Genomic DNA, 14848 nt, shown 5'->3' with positions numbered 1-14848 from the left:
ACATATTTAATGTTCAGCACCTAAAATTTTTATTTAAAAAGATGCCTAGGACAATGTCAGTTAAAAATTATATGCATTTAAAGTTATTGTTTATGTTATGTTGATATAACCTTTCTTGAAATGTTGCCTTTTTACTCCTCAATGATCCATGCAGACAAATGGCTTAAAATAAGAAAGTTTAGCCATAGACCAAATCCAATGTGTACAGAGCATGTATACAGTATTTTTCAGACTATAAGTTGCTCCAGAATACAAGTCGAGGAAACCCACACATGCACAATAAAGGGGAAAATATATTTATCTGTATTGATAATGCACTCACATTCCTCTAAAATATATTTTTTATATTTTATTAAAAAATTATATACATAGTGCATGTCTTGCTGTCCACGACTTGTATTCTGGAGCAACTTATAGTCAGAAAAATACTGTATAATATAATTCTTCATCCTCTGTGTTTTTGGAACTATTCTGCCAAGACTTTTTCTGTACTGCTATCAGTAGCAAACAATGATTCCCTTTGCACAAATAAAGGCCACTGTTGTTGCTATACATCATTGTTTTAAACCACATATAAGTCTCACCGGAGTAATACATGTAGTCACACCCCCAGCATTACTATCCAAAAAACCATGACTTATACTCAAATAAATTCAGAGTTTAAAGTAAGTTTTTGTCTTTTCTGGAGCTCATAAAAACAAATGACATCAACCCAAGTCCAGATAATAATTATTTAAAAAAGAGAACTGTCAAATTTTGTTTTAGCATACACTAAATGATTTATCCATCTAAAAAGATTAATGTGTAATTATTGTTGAAGGCTAGAAAAGGCTACTTAATGAGCTTTCAGTCATATTTTTATTCAGTATTAATTCACTTTTTACTTTTTCATTTTGCATATTACTTTCAGATCAAAAGAACCAAAAAGACCTCCATATTCAGGATTGTCCCTATGTAGCTTGACATTAAGCTTGTTAAAAAAACAATTACCTGTGACTGGAGCCTCTATGTCTAATATCGTTTTTTCCTGACGGAGGATGGCTGCTCCCTCATTGATGATTCGGAGGGCCACGGGTTCCTCCACACGGCCTTCCTTGGTCAGGTGAGCCTTCAAAAGATCCACACGAGGTTTTCCTTCGCAGTCAAACACTTCCTTCATTGTAAGGCGATGGCTCAAGGGGAAGGGGACAGCTGAGAATAAAATACATAGGCTTTTAGTAACATACAAGCAGTGGAGAAATTGCAGTTCATGTTTTCTTTAGAAATGTGATTTTCTACTCTGTTTTGTGACCTTTGCAAAAAATCTGTTCACCAATCAGCTAAACCATCATTTATTGCCATTTCAGTACAAAGGTAGAGTTTGTTCTTTTGTTTTGTTTTTTCTCGTGTGCAGCATTAGGGAATAAAGTGATGTTAAATGCAGCAGTAAAATCCCAGCAGTCATTGAAACTGTGAAACCAGGCTACAGATTATTATTCAGTGGCAGCAGCAAAGGCTACATTTTTGAAGCCGGTGCCATGACTAGCAGTTTTTTCAGGATCACGAAGGGAAGCTAATCTCAGGATTGCCAGGTTTAACATAATAATCTTTTTCAAAGTGTCGACATAACACTTGAAAAGAAAATGAAGTTCATAGAAGTCCAGATGTAACATCACAGTAGGCCAAAAGTTGAGACGAAGACTGAGCTTCCCAGGTTTTTGACCACCTCTCTGCAGAACACCATGAGGCAAAGACACAGAGACACAGAAAGTAGCAGGTCATGATCATGATGCTCCACAATTCTGGATGATATTCTCAAGAGATTTAGAAATAATTGCTCCTGGAATCAGGATTCCCAGCAAGGTAAAGCTAATGAGACCAACATTTTCACAGTATGTAGTGTGTATCTGTGGCAGTGATGTGTACTTTCACACTTAACCAGCAAGTACAAATTCAGCACAGTTAGAATGGAGAGGAGGTGAATGAAGCAATGAGCTACAGATGGACCCACTTAGAAATTTCTCTCCCAGACAGTTTTTCTATCCTAATCTCAGAAGTGGACACAATTTTTATCTGATGATTCTGAGATTTGGCGGAGAGACGAAATATAAACTGACGTGCATTTTTTGTGACAACACAACTGGAAAGTATCTGACATTTGAAAGAAGATAAACAAACTGATATAAGGAGAAGCTTAGCCTGTGCAGAAAAATACTGTTGTTTTGGCTAAACATTAACAGAGCTTCATTTAAAAGTAAATTGTTTAATCTAAGAACTTTTTTCAGGCAGCCTATTTTTGTGATTAAGCTGACAAAAGGTCCCACTCTAATCATCTTTTCATCTATTGTAAAAGCATTCCTAGTGGTCTTTTAATTATGATTATGTCGTTTTAGACAAAATCCAAAAACCTGTGTCGTTTTCTACGACATTATTTCTGCAGAGCGGTAGTAGTTAATTAGAAACTCACCTCTGACTTGTACTACATTCTTTCCCACTAGCTTACAGCCCCACACAACACCAACCTAACATTAGCAGTAAAACAAAAATGGCGAACAACATTGTAGCAATCCAGGCGTACAGTTTTGAGCCAGATGCCAGCTCAAATGAGGAAAATGAAGATGTACCACTTGATGGATCTATTTGTCTGCAAGTGGATGCATCAGAATGGAGCGGAACAAAATAGCCTTTTTTCATCTGCTGCTGATTCACAATGAATAAAGAAATACTCAGAAAGGCTATTTTAAGCTAGTTTAAGTCCTCCATCATCAGAAAAATGACACGAAAACATGTTAAAAACAATAAAAACACAATTTTTATTTGGAGTGGGAATCATAAGATTCAACAAGATACTAAGAGAATATATGTTTTTAAAATCAAAAATCATATACTGACAAAAGTATTAAATGATTTAATTAACTAGCCCTAATCTGTATTTTTTTCTGGTATAGAGATTAGCATCTAAAAAAAATATATAGGGCTTTGGAAATGTTTTTACTACTAATGTTTTTACAACTCACATTTGAGTTCATGATAATCCAGTGTTTAAACTAGCACCGCAACCAACAGACAACAGTGAAACATTTGGGAAATGTTCGTCATGACACTGGACAAAGACAACTCGCATGGAGCAAAAATACCAATGCCCTTGGTAGCAAAAAGGGGCCATAAAGCCCGTTTACCAGCTGTGACATTGATGTCAACAAAAAAATGCTGAGGAAGCATCTATACAACCATTTTGTCTTAGGATGCAGGCAAAAAAATTAAAATGTTGATTTTTAAACGTTACTAACATTACTTATTAAGTCGTAGATTTCAATAATTTTATTTTTATTTTTTCCAATAAAATTATAAAAAACCCCAATCCAGATTCTTCATCACTCTTTTCCAGAAACACAAATATTGACAGAGATACAGTGCACAAGTAGAGCACACTGATAAACATGTGTGCTGCAGAGATGAAACGCTGACATCTGCTCAGCACTCAGCTGAACTATGAAATACTGTAGGTTGCCGAGCAACAGCAGCAGCATCTGACTGTTGGAGTACAGCCAGCAGTGCCAGGGAAAACTGCTATTTGCATCGGAGGTTCTTATAAATGCAGCAGTGTGTTGGAGATACAAACATACAGTTGACCCAGAAAATGCTTGAATCCCACTCAAGATGTCTTCCCTCCGAAGTTTAGCCTTGTGTTCCTTAAATGTCAAACATGTTCTGGATCAGACATTCACACTGAGGGGTTTAGATAAACTGATACTTTAAAGAGCCACCCTAGTATCTGACAGGAAATGCTAGACCTGCTGCACAGGACAAGAATACCTGTTCGTTTTTTATGAAGAAACTAATAAACTCTGATCAGGCTTTGGGAAATTAAATAAAGCTATGAGTGTTATACTAGAATCCACCTTTTTTAGGTGGCTGAGCGACTGGTCTCTGTCAAAAGAAGACAGACCTAAGGAATATGAGGTCCGAACTGTTCAGCCCGACGAAGCTTGAGTTTTAGGTTTTAGGGTGCGCATATGTCAAGCACAGGTGGACTCACAGCATTGTGCATATGGATGCTTCCAGAAAGCAAACTGCATAGACCATTAGATAATCAATAGCTCTGTCATATTAAAACTTCTAAGAGAAAAAAAAATACCTAGAAATCTGCTTTGGCTTAGGTTTAAATGGTGTACACAAGACTGAAAATAGCCCAGAGAAGCTGGCGGTGTCTGTGTTGTTACATGTGCGGCACACGCTAACTGCAGGAAGCGTCAGTCTCTGCATCAAGATTGCCACTGTCATGATAGCTTCCTTTGATCACCTGATGGCTGCATGATTCACTTTCTTAAGACAATTTTTCACATTTAAGCCCTCTGGGGGTTGTCAAAGAGTCCTAGCTTTTCAAAGTAGAGAACAAGAATAGAAAAGAAGATGAAAGCTACAAAAGGAATATCTGCGCTCCTGTCAAGCAATAATGAAAGACATTAGCATAAGTAAGAACATTTGGCAAACGATACAAATATAGATTTGTAGAAATTCATAACTTTTTTCTAGCGGTTGATCGTTATGTCAACATTGGTGGTAAAAATTGGATATCATCCAGTGAAGTTTCTCAATTACTCCGAAGAAAGTCAGATCAGCAACAAAAAAATACAACACTTCTAGGATGCTGAAGTTACGGAATCATGGTACAAAAAAAACCCATCTGAGTCAGATCTCATGGCTTGTTGCCCTTTTTGAAATAGGTCTTGTGTTTGTCATAATTTTGACTCACTGCATCTTCAAAATTTCATTATTCTTTGATAACAGACTCATGTAGACCATCTTCTCTCATTTGCAATTGGAGCTATTGATTCACAGACAGCTACAGTGTTTAGAGGACAGGGAATAAAATAATTGTTTTCTAAAACAAATGTGTGCTTCTGTCCTTATAATCTTTAAAACCTATATAGTCTGTTTTGCTGGAGTTGTGAGAATCATCATTTTGACAGATTGAGTCATTTAGATTATTGAAGATCTTCACCATGAAAATTATAAAAGGCAGCAATTTTTGCTCTTTTTCACATCAGATAATATTTTTGATTGCAATAATCAAAGACCCACTCCGACCATCTTTTGATCTGTCGTAAAAGCATTCACAGTGTTTTTTTAAATTATGATTATGCCATTTTTAGACCAAATTTAAAAAAAAAACTTGACGTTTTCTAGGACAGAGTTTCTGCAGAGCAGCAATACTTCATTAGAAATTCATCTTGGAGTTGTGGGCGGGACTGTTGGCGAAGCGTAAGCCCATCCCCATTCCCCTTCATCCATGTGGTTTACATGCTATCTTACAGCCCCTTACGACCTAAATTTAGTGGTGGAAAAAAAATGGCTATCCATGTGGAAGCTACCCAGCCGTGCAGTTTGGAGCCAAATACCAAGTCGGACAAGGACAACAAATGCATACATTGATCTAAACGTCTACAAGTGGATGCATCGGAATGGAGTGGAGCAAGGAGTTTGTGGCCCCTCCAATCAGCACCTAAATGACACAGCTACAGGCTGTTTTCATTTTTGCATCTGCTCCTCATTCACAAGGACTTGAATAAAGAAATACTTAGAAATGCAATTGTAAGCTCAATTTTTTCTTTATGTCTTCCATCATGAGAAAAATGTCACAAGAACATGTTAAAAACACAAAGAACGTGATTTTCATTGGAGTGTGTCTTCAAGGGAAAACTGTGAAAATGTGGTCGTGCCTCAGCAACAACAAAGTATTGTCTTTCATACTAAACCATTATTGTGGAGCAATTTTCCTCTCTTTCTAAAAACTTTGGTTAAAATACAAAGGTTTAAAAAAAAATTTCCATGCTCTGGTAAAATACTTCTAAGGTTCTGATTCTGCACACGTTATGTTCCTGGACCTTGATACAACTAAAAGGGGCTGGACATTCTATTTTCACATGACTGCATCAGCTGTGCCTGCAGTCATTGTCACAGAAGTGTATCTCAGCGGCAGATTAGTCCGGGTTTCTGCAACTGAGGTGCCTAAAAGACAAAGTTGTTAATGCTGACTGAGCTGCTCGGCCATTATGATAATTCACTGACTGTGGGTCTGCTCGTGCACAGCGCTGCCTTGTGAGCTGATCCAAAAAAAGAGCTGGGCTTTAAGTGAGTTATGGCAGCTGAGAGCACTTCATCATCTTTCACTGATCAATTCTATGTAGGCCCCTCTTTCTGATCAGATTAAATCCTGAGTCCCTCATAGTGAAATATAGCCCATTCATGCCAATTTCGTGCCCTCTCCATCTTCCTCAAAGAAATCCTGCTGCATCACTGCTCCATCTGTAAAGCTGGGACAATTCAGCACCTCTTCCTTCCTATTTCTCGTTACGTTTGCAGCTCAGATGACATTAAATCGCCATAAATGCAATAGATTAGGAGTCATCTGGGCTTTTTTCCCCCTCTGCGTGATCTCCATCGGGCCGCGCGCTCTCAGAAAACGCGATTGTTTATCAACATCGAAGCGCTAACTGCTCACTATCATCAGCACCAACTTGACAACTGCATCTGCAGCATCAATGCACAATTTAAAAAGAAGGTGAAGCCAATGTCTGCAGAACCGAAACACCGTAGATTGTTATGTAATTAGAGCTGTAGCCGAGCAAAAAAAAAAAAAAAAACATTTAATGGGCTGACTTACATTTCACCACCCGATCGGTGGGGTTTAAGACGATGTCAGCGTTAGACATCTTCATGAGCAGTTGCCGTTTTCGAGGCTGAAACGTGTGATTCTCTACCCCCCTTCCTGTAGGATCTACTCTTTCTTGTCGAAAGAAGGCGACTGAAACACTGGCATCACTCAGTGGAGGCGCCCCCTCCGTGCGTCGGTGCTGCACCGGGCTGGACTGCTGCTCCCCAGGCACGGATGGATGGATGGATAGATGGATGGAAGGAAGGAAGGATGGATGCTGGAGGCAGAACGAGATGCTTCTGCAGCGCTAAGCTGTTAATATGGGGGAGGATGCGCGTAGACGGAGAGAGAGAGATGTGCACTATCCCGACATGGCGGTGGAGGGAACTCCCACGCAAATGTTTCACGGGACTGCCTAATGCTGCCATCAGATGGAGGCTTGCTTGGGGTTGCCCCCACGCACGATGCGCAATTTTTCGGTATTCTGGAAATTTGGTTACGCCAGATGAAACACTGAACTGTCTTTTTTTTATTGCATCATTAATTAAGAAGATTTGAGATTTTTTTATATTGACAGATAAAGATCAAGTTTTTTTTTCTTAAACTTAATGTCATTTAATAATATTTGCTTTTTATTAAAATCAAAAATAGGATTTAAGAAAAAAAAGAAGATTCTGCTGAGAACCAGCCCATTCATGTATGTCTTCTGAAACATTTGTTTTTGAATCGTATCCTTTGACTCATTTGAAGTTCTTTACTAAGACCTGGTGGGCTTGAATAACGACACCCCTGCCTTTCCAACAATATGTGTAGTTTGGGTGGGAGAATGGGAAGTTTGGTTTCCTATGGGGAAATAAAATTGATTCTATATGGAGGTCATAAATTGATGGGTTGGTTCTCATGAGGATAGACTTCAATATTCTAAATAAAAACCTGTTTTGTGCTTTAAATTGATATAAATTCCTAGCTGGAGCCTGACTGAGTGCACTGCAAAAACTGAATCTTAAGGAAGTAAAAAGATGCCGTTTTCAAGAAAAGAAATCTTATTTTCTGTCTTGCATGAAAAAGAATCTTATTGAAAACGTTTTTAATAAAATGTCATGGTTTGGGTTTCTTTGTGTTGGTTTTTGCTTTCCATCTTGTTTTTGTCATGTTTGAGTTCTGTTTCCTGTTTTATTTTGAAAGGTTTCCTGTTTTGTGGTGTTCTTGAGTTTTACTTCCTCTGTCCCAATCTGCCCTGATCATGTTCACCTGTGTCTTGTCATTCCTGTTTGTATTTAAGTCTTGTCTCTGCCTTCGTCTTGTGCTGGTCCATTAATGTCTTTCATGTAATGTCCGTAACGTCTTTATCGTCGCTTCCCTCCTGCCATGTATTCATGTTTTGCTCTCTGTAAGTTTACTTTTGTGTTCCTGCTCTGCAGCACCTTTTGTTATTTAGTTTAAATCCCCTTGCCCTTGAACCGTGTGCCTCCGTCTCTGCATTTTGGGTCCTTCACGCTACCACAGTCCCCCCAACCTGACATAAAATAATCTTAATTTGACTATAATTTTTAAACTAAAAACAAATTCTTGGTAAGAGCAGTGGCAGATTTATCCCTTTTTTTGTTTTGCTTATTTAAAGAAAATCTGCTAGTGTTGTAAGAATTAAGGATCCCTTAATGTTAGTTGATGCATAATTAAGCATGAATTACCTATTAACCCTTTTGCCATCTTGGCTGACCCCACCCTTTCATTACACTACCATGACAAAGGTGGATTAAGGTGGAAAGATTTCATGTAATCCATGGACACCAGTGAAGATCACAAATCATTGAAGAAAAAAGGTTCAGAGCACTGTCTAGTGGGTTTAGATGACCCAACTCCCAACGTTAAAGTGCCTAGGATAGCACTAGGGTTAAAGTGTTAACAGTCACAGTTTTATGGATTTTTTTCATTACTAAATGTATTATTGAATTTCTTTTTTCAAAATGCGGGGAACGGAACATAACTTAAAAGATGGATTATTATTAAAGTTAGGAAATAACTTAAAACTTAGTTTGAGGCAAAAAAAAAAAATAAAGTTAATTGCCTTACAACAAACAAATGAGACTAAAGTCAAACTGATTTGTTATAGAAAAATGTATGAAGCTCTGTTGTCTGGAACAGTTAAAACAAAAAAGGTTACAAGTGAGCTAATATTATAGAGTTAGGTCTTTTTCATGACTTAGCTTTCTTATTTTTCAGAGGATGAAACATTTCTGTTCAGGTTGTTTTTAATTAGGTTTTGGGTTTCTCCCAGTAACAGTCACATCATTTGTCTTCTCCATTTCAGATAATTATCTGTCAGTATAAACATTGATCAATGCATAAGCAATGCATAGAAGAGCATTGATAGATGTTATGCCCTTTTTATGTCTAGGGGGACCTATGGAGCACAACTTAAAAATATAGTTTTTGCCCTGACTTACATTAATAACAAAACACCAAAATGTTGTCTCCATTTACAAATAAATTCATTTACATATAAATAAATTCCCAACAACAATAACTTAAAAGGTGAAGCAAAATGGTTTCAGGGTGAACCAAGGTCAAAATAACAAACAAAACCCCAACTAACTGAAATCTGAAATCTTACCTGTGAATGAAAGAAAAGGGAAATCAATGACAAAATACTAACCTCCCTAGACTAACATAAATAGGAGTAAACATTTATGGGAGAAAATGAAAGAAAATGGCAGTTCACCCCTACAGCTTCACTTAAACATAACTACAAACAGAAGGATACACAGAGTGAACACAAAGCGTAAAGCTCCTTTCTCAAAGGCTGGAGGTCCACATGGTGCTTTTAAAGGCTACCTCCATCAGCTTGGGTCCAATGGGAGCGACACCCTTTCCAGCTCCACACCTGAAAGACATCAGACAGACACACAAAGATCCACAAATACACAGAAATCCCACTTTGATACAGAAATACAGTACGTAAAACACAGAACAAAAAGAAAGAACAAAACCAAATACGGCCAAACACCAACTCTTGGTTGACAGAAGAGTCACTCAAGACTGCAGGTAACGACACACCCATCTACTAGCTGGATCGATTACAGGAAAGTTTATGACTCAATGCCTCAGACATGGACCACTGAATGCTTGGAGCTGTACTACATTAACAAAACCTTCACTGTACACTCAATGAGGTTGCAGAAAAGCCAATCGTAAGTCAGCTGGCAAGTTTCAGGGTGAGCGTGACATTGACTCCCTGATCCACACCACCAGGATCTACTGTACTGACATTGGGATGTAATTTGGGCTCGAGAAATGCAGCCGGATGGTGACAAATAGAGACAAGGTAGTCCACACAGAAGGATGGAATGCGTTCCAGCAAGTGGGGCGGGGCAGCCTCCCCCCAAACGAGTGAGACTGTCGAACACTCATTTTCTTCCAGAACATTTTCTTTTTTTTTTGTAAGCAAGACTGTGGGACTTGGGTTTCAACTGTGGGTTTTGTTTATATCTTGGACTTTGGGAAATTGGGATGCTTGTATTCTGAATGTTGGGCGTGGTGTTTATCCGTGTAAAGTTTATCATTTGTCACGCACACAGAATACACGGCTGCGCAAACAAGCGGTTGTATGAGTTTTTATTGTTAATATAAGAGGGCAGGTTGACTTAAATTTGATGCCCCAGCCGTAGAACGGCGTTGTGACGTTCCCCTCACTGAGTGGAGGGTGAATTGTTACAATTTGGTAGAGAAAGAATAAACAAATCTACGATATTTTAATATCACTAACAGTTGAAAAAAACAAAAATATTAATCATGTAATAATGTAGTTAGGTTAATCAATTATTCCAAATTGTCCCTAGGTTGAATGTGAGGCCCTGCAACAAACTGGCAACCTGTCCACGGTGTACCCCTCCTTTGCCCAAGAATGGCTTGGACAACCTCCAGCAACCTTATGACCCTGACAGGATTCAGACGAGGGATGGATTATTTAATGAAGGAAGCTCATCTGTTCATGAATTTGTTGTTGAGCTTTCTGCTTTCCTCCATCTTACTCATAACCCTCATAACCTTTTATCAGGCTGATTTTTGTAAGGATTTCAAAACTCAAGCATGCATCTTCATAACCCACTGAATCCTTTTCAGGGTCACAAGGCTGCTGGAGCCGATGTTAAAACCAAATGTTTGCCTCCTTCTAATTGCTGAATTCCAAACTATTTTATTCTGGGATTTTATGGTAAGGTTCTTTTAAGTTTTATTTTTTTTTTATTTTATGATTCAATGTGGTCTTCTTTTTGGGGGTAACTTTACCAATTATTTTTTCTTTAATCAGAATTTTGATAGAGAGACCCTGACCTCTTTCTCTACCCAATTCACTCAATTTAATTTTAAAACTAAATGAAAACATCTCAGATAGCTGTTATTTTGTTTTTGTAATTATCGTCTGATATGCTATTTTGCACAAAATCTCTTCGCACAGCTGTATTTATTGTATTAAGTGCTTTTATTTAAATTGCACAAAGGACAAATAAAGAATTTGAACAGACATTTTTGGGATCAAGATGTGCACAGCAAATGCAAACATCCATCATAACAAGAGAAAATTTCTTGTTAGTTTAAAAAAACGGAAGAAGTAAAAACTGATAAAATGTTTACGTTTTATAATAAAAACAACAAAAGTTTTCTAAAAGTAACACACAACTAAATTCATTCTATTTTTTACATGAATTTATCTGCAAAGATGTAGATAGGAATTTCACATATTCTAACTTAAATTTAATGAAATTATATGAAATGTTTATCAGAATATTTTGCAGCCACACCAAATGAAAAAAAAAATTGTCGTGTCATTTCCACAAAAATACCGCTAGATGGCGACCTAACCTTTATTTAATCATAAGCAGCAGCTGGTGTTTTATTAGAGAGGACATAACTACTTGAAATTATGAGATATTCTAACTTTTAAAATTATTTTTAAATTTACATATAATGCTTAACCCATCAGATGATTGAGGGTTATCACTTTGTTTTTCTTTGCTGCTCTGTTCAGTCTCTTTTGCTTACTGAAAACTTGTGTGGCAGGGGTCAGAAGGGAATTTTAGAAAAAAACCAAATGTTGGTCAGTGAGTCTCTGCAGCTGTGCGACTGATTCAAAGTGTGGCTGACTTGTGCTAGTCCGATGGAACAGGAAAACACACTCCAGAAAATTCCAAAACACTTCAGGGCCTTAGTTTGGAGCAGATAGTCCAACACCTGTCCTGGCCGCTTATGCATGTCCTTGAAGTGGCCAATGTTCAGAGATAAATCAGAGTGGTGCTGAAAGTCAGGGGAGGCTTGAAAAAATCTCTCTAAGCTTGGTCAACACAGCAAAAATTGAAATAGGTGCATTTTGCTTTTTTTGTTAAAAAAAAAATAAATCTCCAACTTGGTGCTCGGAATTACTGTTTCTATGACCAAATATTCTTGAAAGTCTCAGCTATAACAGAAGAAAAAACATGGCAGCTATGTTTTAAATGAGACGCACTTTTGGTTTCTTATGTGAAAAGGGTTTTTTTTTTGGTGGCAAAGATGTGCTGGCAGCCACATTTACTGACCCCTCCTTTAAAAGCTGTTTTTGCTGGCATGTGGTCCTGGCACAACGCTGGGAGGAACTGGCACCCCAACCATGTCCAGCACTGTTTCCAGCAACTTACCCAGCTGTGAACTCCCACATTAATATAGTTGGTTCTAAATGAATAAACAAAACACCTCATAAGTACACTTCAGTTAAAAAGCACAAACTAATTGTCAATTTTGCTTAGTTCATTCTTTTTTCACGCACTTTCTTTTCAAAGATCAACCTTGTGCAAAGGGGGGATCCCAAAACAAGAGAAATGTTTTTTCTCTTGCTGAACTTTTTGATTTGAAAACTGATGAATTGCAGAGAATAGCACATTAGTATCCAGTCAAAAAAAACAAATGACTTTTCATTTGACCCAAAACATAAAATAAACATTGTATAGGATCTGTGGATCTGGATGCCCGTTTATTCCAAAATGTGTTCCCTTTTATATTCCTGTTAATCTGAGACAATATCCAGTTTAAAGGGCAATAACAAAGAGTTAATGCTTGTATTCCTGCTTGTATGATAGCTTCAGGTCACAACAGTTTATGAAGTTATGGAGTCTGCCTCGTCTCCAAGTCTGTGTAGTTTTATTGATTACAGTGACACATCAGTTTCTTGTGCAGCGATGCCCGAAGACCCACACTCTTCTTTACCTTCCTCAGCACTTTCTGAATCTTTCTGTAACACAATGTGCTGTAAATCAGGAGGGTCTTTAAGAATTTAAAATGCCTGAAATAGATTTTGGGGTTTGAAAAATCAAACCTTTGAATTTGAAAGAATTTGAGAAAAAGTGAATTAAATAGATGTAAATGAGGAGTGTTTTCTGATATCATTTTATTTTACGCTTATCATTACTATTCCTTGATGTTTTGGAGTCTGTCCCAACACCTGCTGTTGATTTTTTTAAATAATTTAAAAAATTTAATTAAATAATTGTTTTTTCACGTTATTGATGTTATTGCTTACAGAAGGACAGTTTCCTTATTTTTTTTTAAAGATTTGTGAGGTTAGATTGGAATGTAAACATTATTGTAATTAATGATTATTTTTGTTCTTGTTATATTTTGATCAAAAAAGGAGAAAAAAAAACAAATCCTTCTACCAGTGTCAAAGTAGTTCTAAATGTGCTGCTGTGCTTCTCTGAAAGGATTTCCCAAAATCTGAGATGGAAAAGCTGATGATTTATGCTTCTCCCTGTTCCCCTTGTCCCATATGTGGCTGTTTTGGGGCCATTTTGTGGGATTTTCTTCCAGCGTGTGTCATGGGTGCAGCTGTGGAGGCCATGCGACGTTAATCCTCCTCCCAAACTCAGAAAAGTACCGTGCCTCCATGTGCTGAATGAAAACAACAAAGAGCTGAGTGTGGTTGCAGCCTCCGGGGTTCAGCGCACCCACCAGAACTTGTACAAGAGTCACAGCTTGCTGCTCCCTCCTACCCATCTATCCATGCATGACTTTCCTTCTTTCGCTTCTTTTCCTCTTCACTTTTGTTTTTAAAGTCATGACAGGCACTTACAGTTCTTCATCCACAGATGGGACATAAAACACCAAAAGGGAGGACATACAAAATACTAAAAGAAGTAACAGGTCTCTTATGTGGTCTGGTCATAAATGCAACAATTGTAAAAGAAAACAAAGATAAAATATTACCCACTACGTATTTAATCTTAATAATTCCACTTTTTAAAATAAATATTTAAAAAAACCACAACAAAAATAACAATGTTAAATTGATTTGTTTGATCATCCATTCTCTTGTACTCCTCTCTTTGTAAGCCTCTGTGGATGTCTGATGTTTCTGTTGGCGTGTCAATCACTTCCGGGTTGTGACGATGTCAGAACAGCTGCGTGGTGATGTCAGAAAGTGTCATGTGTTAATAAAAAAGGAAAAAGAGAAGAAAAGTCTCACATCAGAGTGAAGTTTCTGTGAAACGTTGGTGTCACTGCGCGTTTATTTAGACTTTACGCAAATTAAAATTTGTTCAAAGCAACACATAACAGGACTATTGTGTGTGATGACTTCAGTTCAGTTAATGAAACATACATCTATGGAGATTTTAGTTTAATTTAATACACCAGTTTATTGTGGCCTAAATAAGTCTGGATGAGTTGTTACCCATTTCTATTCCAAGTACACCTGCTTAAATAGCGTTGAAACTATGTAGAGAACACGCTTTGAATCATACATAGATACATGTGTATTTTTATCGCATTCCCTTCATGTTGCTCTTTGAAATGTTCTATCTATACGCACAAACAAATGTCAATTTAAATGGACCAGAGCGCAAATCCTATGCGTAATTACGCTTCCAGTGGCTTTTTGACTTCAATGTTTTCCGAGGAGACCGTCATGCTAATGAGAGGCAGAGCGCATTTATTTGTACGAGTGTTTTGTTGGCTACGAGCTCGGATAGTTGAACAAACCCTCCCCTCTCTTTCTCTCTCTTCAGCTGCCGCGATATTTTCCGGCTCTGGAGCCTCGACTGCACAGCTCGATCGATTCGCATTGATTGTCCCTGACGAGCTGCTCCACTTTCTAGCCAATGTCAGCCAGTCTGCGATCGGGAAGGAGAGAAATGAAGGAAAATCTCTGCCGCCCTGGCGGTGTCATTTCCACACACTTGGGCTGGC

The 14848-nt window shown here is 37.8% G+C and overlaps 1 protein-coding gene across 2 annotated transcripts in view; it reads right to left on the bottom strand.

The window, feature by feature from the left end:
• Nucleotides 1–7067, bottom strand: part of LOC101168142 (serine/threonine-protein phosphatase 2B catalytic subunit alpha isoform) — a 29026-nt gene extending 21959 nt beyond the window's left edge. The window contains exons 1-2 of one of the 2 annotated variants that reach the window (XM_011483498.3): nt 6647–7067; nt 991–1191 (exon numbers count right to left, since the gene is read on the bottom strand). In XM_011483498.3, the coding sequence (XP_011481800.2) occupies nt 991–1191; nt 6647–6701 (256 nt within the window). In that variant the 5' untranslated portion in view covers nt 6702–7067. The remainder of the gene's footprint in view (nt 1–990; nt 1192–6646) is intronic. The other variant, XM_004076366.4, reaches the window with a different exon arrangement.
• Between the last annotated feature and the right edge of the window lie 7781 nt (nt 7068–14848).

The sequence above is a fragment of the Oryzias latipes genome, chromosome 14 (genome assembly GCF_002234675.1).
Source record: "Oryzias latipes chromosome 14, ASM223467v1".
In the NCBI taxonomy this organism is placed as follows: domain Eukaryota; kingdom Metazoa; phylum Chordata; class Actinopteri; order Beloniformes; family Adrianichthyidae; genus Oryzias; species Oryzias latipes.
This window is presented reverse-complemented; position numbering and strand designations above follow the sequence as displayed.